Source organism: Nanorana parkeri, unplaced genomic scaffold, assembly GCF_000935625.1.
Source record: "Nanorana parkeri isolate BGI_ZX_2015 unplaced genomic scaffold, ASM93562v1 scaffold717, whole genome shotgun sequence".
NCBI lineage: Eukaryota > Metazoa > Chordata > Amphibia > Anura > Dicroglossidae > Nanorana > Nanorana parkeri.
This window is the reverse complement of record NW_017306985.1, coordinates 425,771-435,736: the sequence shown is the minus strand read 5'-3', so window position 1 is coordinate 435,736 and position 9,966 is coordinate 425,771. Positions and strand designations below refer to the sequence as shown.

Here is a 9,966-nt window from a genome sequence, read left to right as displayed (position 1 = left end):
GTACATTTATCAAATTATTATTATTATACAGGAGTTATATAATGCCAACAGTTTGCACAGCGCTTTACAGTATAAGGAAGACATTACAAGCACAATACAATTCAAGACAATGGTAAGGAAGTGATACATGAGGAGGTAGCTGTGTGGGGATGAATTGTTTGAGAAAGTGATAGTTCAGTGGTTATGTTAAGGTGGGATAGGATTCCCTGAAGAGATGAGTCTTAATAGTGGGCGGTGGAGGACATAGTAGAGAGTTAAAAGTAGAAAAGAGTTGACGAGGTCTGGATATAATGAGTGTTAATGAGAGTGACAAAATAAGTCTGTTTGGCAGCATGGAGGAAGGAATTATATTTTAGGAGGGCAGCCTAATACAGCGTGAAGTCTTGCAGAAGCCTAGTTTTCCGGCACAGTCGTTCAAGAGCGTGGCTATGTCTTTTAGATGTAAATTAGTGCTGCCCCCCTCCTATACATCAAAAGTACCTCTTCTAATCAGGGAGCCCTAGTTAAAAGTCTGCTGTACAGACAGTGCTGCCCCCCAGGCTCTATCAATGAAGATACATTGGTGTCTGTGTCCGCGGTGTGATCACTTATCCCACCGATGAAGCTATGACTTCACAGGACTACACTTCCCCTGATCCTCCAGGCCGCATCCAGAGCGCAGTCTTTGTCGGCGCACGCCCCCTAGAGGCAGAAGATGGCCATTGCGATTTAAATCCCCCAGGAGCTGCTCGTTAGATGCGCTTGAGTTGGCAGTCTGGGGAAGCGCAAGAAGCAGAGGAAGAGAAGAAGCAGGACCGTGTAGATCGAAAGGGTCCTGCACATCCCCCTCCCACTGTCACAGGGGACAAGGTGTGTGTGAGAGATAGAGGCTTGCAGAGCGCCGTCCGCACACTGACACTGTCAGCAGGCAGGCTTCAAGATGGGCAACCGAGGGATGGAAGAGCTGATCCCGCTGGTCAACCGGCTCCAGGATGCCTTTTCAGCCATCGGACAGAATGCCGACCTAGACCTGCCTCAGATCGCCGTAGTTGGGGGTCAGAGCGCCGGGAAGAGCTCAGTGCTGGAGAATTTTGTCGGCAGGTAAGAAGAAGGGAGATGATGCCTCTTCCAGCATCCATTGAGAAGTGGATTAGAAAAGCAGACACAAAGCAGATTTATTATCCTGCAGCAGATTCCTGGCTTGCAGGCTTGCCCAGCACCAAGGCTAGATCTGTTTTTTTATTAGCACAGTGAATGATGTATAGGCGCAATAAAAAGACACCATGGCATGACGACATGGTCACAATCACCTTGAGCCCCATTGATCCTAATGGGGGCACCGTATATCTTAACATACATGTATTCTACTGTATAGGACTGTTTCTGGCTTCTCAGTGGCTGCGTATCACCATTTCCATTCGTGCAAATGATATAAAAGATCAAAAATATATTTATGTAAGGGGTTAATGTGCAGCGGGGATAGAGGAAAAAAATGGAGGAGGTGCTGAAGAATACAGTACAGTCACTCCTGCAATGGAGAGAAAGGGAGGGGGCTACTGAGGCAATGTCATCAGTGCACGGTAGAGTTGAGACTTCCAATCCATCATTTGTTCCCTTTCATATGTGTAAGATTTAAAATAAAAAAAACCCGCTGGCCATGCATGGGGCGATTTTCAGCCAGTAGTAATCTACTCTTGGTTGGCAAAATGCAATGAGGGATCCTCACTATCAGTTTGTATAGAAATGGTTGGTGGTTGACTTCATCCATTGTACCAATTGTGCCAAAAAGTGATGTTTGATTGTGTAAAATGATATACTGTACATCATTTCTCATTGCTCTGTTTTGTTAAATAAAGCCATGTTTGCATTAATGTTTTGCAGCAGAGAGCTATATGAACAATAAGTGTGTTGTAGCCCAAAGAATCCGCTGTCACCTTTCTCCAACATACAGTACGGCAAGGTGACAGCTGACTGCTATGGGTTAATAACCTTTGCAGCATGCTTTCTGCCTGATTAATTCAGGGCCCTTGGCATTCATTTAATAAGGCAGCACAAAGTGTAATAATTATGTTCAGAGTACACTATCCCATCGTAACCAGATCATTCAGAAGGCTGAACAGTATAAGATAACTGGTGACTAGTTGCTATGGGTTATCACAGTATGCACATTGAAAAGTGACACACTGCTGTTTGACATGCTTTCCCAGGGCCAGAACATTGTAGTGATGTGCAGTTGTTACAATGTCATTCTGCTCCTTAACTGGTCCTGGAGATTCTCCATTTTCTATGGGGGTGGGGGGTTAAATTATTCGAAGTAGAGCTACATTGTGAAGGATTACATAAATTATAGGTAGTTATTGAATGGAAATGTTCCATTTGCATGGAGGAGATAATGTGTACTTTGTGCTGCATGGACAAGTGGTACCAATGATGACAGCTTTTCAAGGTGACACTGCTGTACAGGCTCCATCATTGCACATTTGTGCCACACATTGGCCAAGGATGAGGATGATGAAGGATGACAGAATACTCGCTAGCAAACATATTGTCATCTTAAAGTAGGATGTTTTGGAGCATCTGTAAGCACCGAATACACATACTGAAAAATAAACATGAGCACACGTTCCAACAAAACAGTCGCCAGTCACAGGTTCGCACAAAGACTGCAATGCCTGGGTGTATAGCTGTGTGTACAACAGTTACTGCTTCTCTGTCAGCAAGGCCTCAGAAAGGCAATGATGGGTTAATGGGATTTACACACTGCAAAGGTAGAAGCTCAAGGGAGCTGACAGCATCCAACAGATAGCAGCTGGTGCGTGCAAGATAGCCTTGTGGCAGACACTGTATAAAAATGGGGGTTGAGGTGTGTGTGTACATGACTATGGCCCTTTGTTAAATACATAGATACTCACTTTGGAGGTAGCACAGGTTCCTCCGTCTTTGTATATAGATTTGTATAGAGATTTTGTGCATACAGGCCTATGTTTTGTTAATTTACTCTAATTTGTGGTCCTCCCAATGGCCTGGGAAGATTAGGGTCCATGGATCAAAAACAACCATGATTTAGAATGTGCAGTGCCAAGATAAGCTGTTTTGAAAGAACACTTATCCCAGCACCGTATGTAAATCTGTATGTAAAACTTAAAGCCTATCAAAGGAAAAATGTGAAATGTATTGCAGCCTACCAGTCCTTAGATGTGGTGACTGCATTGGGGGTTTTTTGTAGGTTTATCTTTGCTTGTGTTTTTCCATCTAGTGTTTTTCTGCCAGTAACACACTTCCTGACCTAGCACTGATGGAATTACTGCCATAGCATCCAATACAGCTGCTATGTGACCTAGACCGGTGGGGGGTGTTCAGTTGGGGTCTCAGGAATGAGGAGTGGTGGGCGCCTGTGTAAAGAAATGAATCCCCATTCAGACCTCTGTCAGCACAGACCCGCAGGAGCTGTGACAAAAAAGCGGCAGAGGAAGGCTTCCAATACTCTCTTCCTCTGCCGGTGACAACATCTAATGCAGAGCTGTAGAGATCAACTAATGCAGAGAGGAAGTAATAGGAAGAAGCCTTCTGGAAGCTCTTTGTTTATTGACAGCTGCTCCAATTCTGTACCTAACAGCCATTCACTGTTGCCCTTTAAGTGTTTTGGCTACATGAGATATTCACCTCTGGGCTAAATGTTCTGCTTCGTTTGATGCTGGAGAAGTAGAGCTCAATTGATGCTGGGCACTGAATTATGGAAAAAGTGACGTAAGTACCCAAGATCAGAGCTCTAGCCCAACCTCGCCTTGCCTTTCTTCTTGCACTATATGGTTGGTCTCTTAACATGATGGGTGGTCTCATTGTCCAATAGTGTCATAAGGGAAAGACCAAAACTCTGACCTTGGGAACTAAAGTCACTATTTGCATACTTGAGCACCTGGGATTTTGAGGGATCCAGGGTGCTTGTAAAGATATCAAAAGATAGATATGAACACAACTAGGTGCATGTGTTGTACTCTTCTGCAAATTTAGTAACTTTAAGACAAGCACAGGGGTTTACTTTAAAGGAGAACTATGAGGTAAGTTCTTTTCACTCACCTCATAGTTCTAGCCGACCTGTGACAATGAAACTGTCACAGGTCGGCTCAGTAGATTGGGAAGTGAGCGAACTTCTCGATCCTGTCACGGCTCTCTGCCGTGACAGGGGAGGGGCTGGATTCCCCCTCCTAGCTCCGATCCTCCAGCGCTGATTGGCGGAACGGACGGGGAGGGGCGGGTACAGCTGGCTCTGCCTCTAGATAGGCAGAGCCAGCTGTCACTCACGCAGCTGGGCGGATCCAGACTTAATTGTCGGGATCCGCTTCAGCTGCGGCGTCTCAGTATACCGCGAGTTGTAGCTCGCGGTATACTGAGCTTAGGGTGACGAGAGGATGCTAGTTTGTGTCCTCCCGTTACCCTAAGGAGAACTATGGGGAACAGCCCTAACCCCATAGTTCTCCTTTAAGTTATGAGCTGATGATCCAGAAATCACCAACACTGTCACCTATTTTAAATTATAGGAACTGTGATCAAGGTGTCTCTCGAAAGCCTGGCTCCTGTTCTCATGCTGTATATGATAGAACCAATGAGGAGATATGTTTAAAAACAACTACATTTAGAAGAAATAGGCTTCTCCCTTCATTCCTGTAAAGATTCCAACAGAAGGATTGTGACACCAAGAAAGATCTTTTGGGGGAGAGACAAGAACACCAAAGGAATTCCCTGTGATGTATAAATTAAAGGGTGTTTGGTGTAAAAAATGTCACCCCTTTCTTTTCCTCCTTTATGTAAACATTATCTAGAAAACGGAAAACTTTTCAGCTATCTCTGACTGGCCCTAGGTTGACCAGAAAACCATTTAAATGTGGCAGGTTAGGTAAGAGCCATGACTTGCTTAAAGGAGAACTATGACATGAGTGATTTCCACTCACCTCATATATTTCGCGGGTGCGCGCAATTTTAAAGCTTGACATGTTTGGTGTCTATTTACCCGACGTGACCCGATCTTTTATATTTTACCAAAAAACTGGTTAATAATAAATGTTTCCTACCATGATGTAAAAAAAAACTTTTTTTTTTCAAAATTTTCTGTAATTTTTCCTAATTATAATAAAAAATAAAAACCCCAGTGGTGATTAAATACCACCAAAATAAAGCCCTATCTGTCCCCAAAAAATGGTATAAAATTCATTTCAGTACAGCGTTGCATGACGGAATAAACGTCAGTCAAAGGACTGCAGCGCTGAACACTGAAAAATGGCCTGGCCAGGAAGGGGGTCTAAACACCTGGTCTTGAAGTGGTTAATGTCACTAACGTTTAGGGTTATGTGGTTAGGTTACATTTAAAGGTTATGTAAACCCTGACAGGGAACATCTATTATCCGCTCTCGTTTGGTTTGCAAATATACTATTTTAAGTTTTTTGTTATGTCTGTTTAACAAGGGCAAAAAAATAGTTGTTGATTTTTCCCGAAATCGTATGAGCTCCTAACCTCCTATGCCCTCTGGCTGTGCACAAGGAGGGGATATAAAGATGAGGAGGGGGAGGGGAGATAAAGAGAGCTTTGTGTTCTTTCTAATCCATCAGAAATGAAGTAGGAAGGGCTGACACCAGGCACTTTAGATTTCAGAGCTAAAAATACACTCTGTTGTCACCTCAAATTATGGGCAATAATATATTTTTAACACATCAACAGTTATTTTTGGGTACTTGCAGTGTGTTTAAGGGGATAAAACATGGCAAATGTATTGCAGTTATATATAAAAAAATGTTGTTTTTTTTGTGGCCTTGACGTATGCTTTGTAGACTAGGTTTAGGTAATAAGTTTAGATTTAGTTTTAATTGTATGTTTGGGTGCTTGCTTTAGGGGTTAATTTCAGGTTTAGAGACAGGGACTTGGCTGGAAATACGGGTGGATTTATAATTTTGCACTAAATCTTTGGAATTGAAAAATCACTTTTTTTTTCAGTGTAAATTTAGCTGCCACCAAAATCTCTTACTTCCAGTAATACAGGGCCTAATTTATTAAGGTACCAAGTCACAGCTTGATAGTGCAATATAAGATAGCTGGCCAGAAAAATCAGAAAACCACTTTGGCAGGATGTCTGTAGGCAGAGAGCAACCTGGGGGTTCTATCCAGCCAAGCTTGGCTTATGGTTTCTTCCTTGGAATTATGAAATAATTATATTTCAATATACATTCACAATTTCACATTATTGGAAAATAAAGTCCCTGACATCACAACAACTGTCCTAAACAATCAAACATGACAATCTTTTCAGTTGCATCATAAAAACAGCTTTTGGGGGCACAGTTTAATAGTCTTACAATGTGTATTTTAGTCCTTTTTAGAACATTGTGCCTGGATGATTGATGCACTTTAAGTACTTGGAGAGGTGATCTCAAGGACCAGGATAGCAATAAACATCCCATCTTATGTTAAATGAAAGTGGATCTAACATCAGATATATTTCTGTGTTGCATGCGTGCTAACTAATGTGTAGTTGTTAAACTTCCAGGTATTTATTACTTCCCCTGACAATGCCTTCATCTGCTGTCCTCTACAGGAAAAAAGTACCAGTTTTGTTCAGGCATCATCCAGGACCAGTATCCACTTCCTGGACTGAAATTCATAGCTCAGCAATGACACAATCATGTAAATCATGACAAAGTTACATTGTACAGTGTGATCACTAGGAGAGGAGACAAAGAAAATGCTTCAATTTGCAAGCAGCAGACTGATGACGTAATCTCAGTCTTTAATGATAAAACGTTTTTTTTTCATATGATACTATTGCCATACATGGTGGCATGTCAGAATATAGTCTTGCAGACTTGAATAGCTAATGAAAGATCTAGTTTCAGACCTTCTGTAAAAAGTGGTTAGACTGTTGAGTGATATTCTAGTTTTTAGTGGTAGAGACATATAAATGTTGCCTTCTTTTGCTGTTCATGGTTGATGGCATGGTGATTGATGCCATCTCCGATCATTTAGGGCAGTTAGCTGTGGATATATTTTTGTATTTTACATAATTTAATATACATACTGAATGGAAAACTTTCCTTTTCATCACCGTATATTAAGTGGGAAGGTATCACCTTACCATTTTTGTGTGAAGGAGGGTTTTATTGAAAAGCAGACTCTCATAACTAGAAGATGAGAGGGGGTTGCATCCATTGTTTCTTCTTGCTGCCTCCAAGGTAAATTGAAATCAGCAGCTTTTTATTTTCTCTTATTATTTCCACAATACTGCTTGAATTATGAATCATTCCCAACAGGTTTGTGTTATAGTACATAGGGAGAAGCCCCAGAGGGTCTTGCGAAGAAGTGCTCCTTCTTTTCCAAGTGCCTAGGGTGACGGGAGGTCGCTAGTTTGTGTCCTCCCGTTACCCTAAGGAGAACTATGGGGAAAAACACTGACCCCATAGTTCTCCTTTAACACTGCAACAAAAACTGTATTAACCCAAAGTCTTGATTTTTTCTGGGATGCTCCAAGTGTAACAGTGCCACTTGGTTGTTCATGTGACATCGTTATGCCATTTTTGTGGGTGGCTAGTGTTTAGGGATGTTTATTTGGGGCTCCCATGTATTAGCATGTAGGTATTTCTTCAATGCTGAGTAGTAGTGTATCATTTTCTTCCATATCCCCAAGTGTTAGTGTGTAATTTTTTGACAGTTTCTTTGCATTTGTTAATTAACAGTATAAATACATAAGTAAAGTTTACAGAACAGTGGTTTATGGCCATCCAAACAAATGGTACAAATAGGTTACAAGGCAACTATTCCATAAGTAAAGACAACGAATAAAAGACAAAAGTGTATCCAAGCAACCGCCGAGAGGTTTCAAAAACAAAAATATCCTAAATTGGTACATACCGTTAAAAGACCCCCAGAATTAACAATACATTGAAGAGCAGGCCGTAGATACAAAATGCAGTAAACAGTGGGAAAAATTGTACAGCTAACAGTTATCATTAAGGTAGATGGTTAGCTCTTACACCCTAGTAGATTGATCATGTCACAGTGAAATGTCATGAAGAAGGACTTATGAAGTAAGTAAACGGTTAACTATAGAATGGGAAAGTGCCAACCCAGGAAAAGATAACCATATATGCAACAATTTATCAAATTTAAAAGGACAACCCCTATGTTGATGGACCAGGCTTTTCCTTTTCAGGACAGAGTTACAGTATGTCTCCATTGATTAAATGTAGGTGGAGTAGGAGAGATCCACTTCTGTGCAATCATTTTCCTAGCACTGAACAAAAGTCTTGTGACAGTTGGGATTATAAGGTCTATTGTAGAATCCTCAGGTAAAATACCTAATATACAGACCCGAGGGTTTAGTGGTAACACTATAGAGCATACAAGTTTATAGCTTGTATAATAGATTTCCAATATCAGTGGTGTTTAGGGCAACGCTACATAAGGTGTATAAATGTACCATCCGCGTGTCCCAAAAGTGATATTTACGTATAGGTGAAGCCTGGTGGACTGAGTCAAACCTGTTGTTTTATATGTTCTGAATATTTTAACATTGAGGTCTCTTTGCCATAATTTCTGCCTGTGTTCCTATTTATCTTGCTGTCCCTGCCCACCTTTTGTGTGTTCCTATTACATCACCATAGTAAATGAAATCAGGGCAGAGTGTGACCCCTCATAATGGGATTACTTAAAGAGAAGATCTCTCTAGGCAGAATTTTAAATAGAAACGCGGTTTTGCACGCGTCTGCAGCTACGCTACAGTCTGTTGGGGACAGAATGCGCTGATGCCGTGTTGCACATTTTTATGCGCGCATACGAATGTACAGGTGTGAATGAGCCCCATAGGAATCCATTGCTTTTCATGTTTTGCGCGCGTGTAAAAAACCCTGCATGTGAATGGGGACTAAAGTGAGGGAAATCATCTCTTAGACAGATCTCCCCATTGGAAGATGTCACCTCTATTTATGTTCCTTTTCAAACTTCAAATTTTAGATTTATTTTTCAGTCCTGGGACAAAGAAAACAAACTAAAAACCTGACATAGATTCTAGCCCTAAACTACACAATGGTGCTCCGCTCTGTTTGGCAGACAGTAGCACTGAGCCCTCTTTCCAGTTTTATTCAATGTCCCAACTGGCTCCGGATTAGCTGGCATTGATTTAGCACACCTCACCTATAGTCTGCACTCATAAAAGAAGAGCCTCCGGTGCTGCTAACAGCAGTTTCATGGAAGTGATATGGAGTAGCTGACAATAGAGGAAAGGAACTGAATAAGTAAAGCATGTGTTGCTGAAGCATAAGTGTGTTGCTATTTTTTATAACATGAAAATAGCCAATTTGTAGAATTAAAAAATCATAAATTAAAACTTATGTTTTTAAATCCTTCTAAAAGTTGGCAAAATTCTCTTTTTTTTTGTTATTTGCAATCCAAACTTTAGATATGTACCAGGGCTGGGCAAATCCCAGGAGACAGGTATCCAATGACCCTTAAAAATTACAACTGGTGTCTACCATTTGAGGTTTTCTCTAGTTGTTGTCAACAGAATTGCCTCCTAAAAAAAAATCCTCCTGACTCCTGGATTGGACAAACTGGCTCCTGAATTCCATATTCATCTGTCCAAACCTAATACACTGCTTGGCCAAAATAAAGTCAACGCCTGGATTTAGTGTTATGATCTGGGGTTATTGATCAGGTTTTTTTTACAGATTTTACCATGACCTGGATGAGGTTGGGTTCACACCAGACCAGATCTGGAACATAGTGCATTGTGTTTTTGCCGCGATTTTTACAGCAATTTTTAAAAATAGCTTAAAATGGTCTTACAGGTGCGTTCAGGGCCGGCCTTAGGGGTGTGCGAGCAGTGCGGCCGCACAGGGCGCCATGGCAACAAGGGCGCCGTGCGGCCGACACAGCTCGTCCTGGGGGCGGCTTCTCTCCCCCTCACCGCTGGGTGCTGGCCATCCGATATGACAGCGCTCCCTCGT

General features: G+C 41.7%; 1 protein-coding gene across 19 annotated transcripts in view; it reads left to right on the top strand.

Moving 5' to 3' along the window:
- The first annotated feature begins 706 nt into the window (after window positions 1–706).
- DNM1 (dynamin 1) overlaps window positions 707–9,966 on the top strand; it is a 142,028-nt gene continuing 132,768 nt past the window's right edge. For all 19 annotated transcript variants that reach the window (XR_001941625.1, XR_001941623.1, XR_001941624.1 and 16 more), the window contains exon 1: window positions 707–1,080. Coding sequence is in view for 16 of the 19 variants with exons in the window: in XM_018564041.1 (XP_018419543.1) it covers window positions 920–1,080 (161 nt within the window). In the remaining 3 variants the exon portion in view is untranslated. The remainder of the gene's footprint in view (window positions 1,081–9,966) is intronic.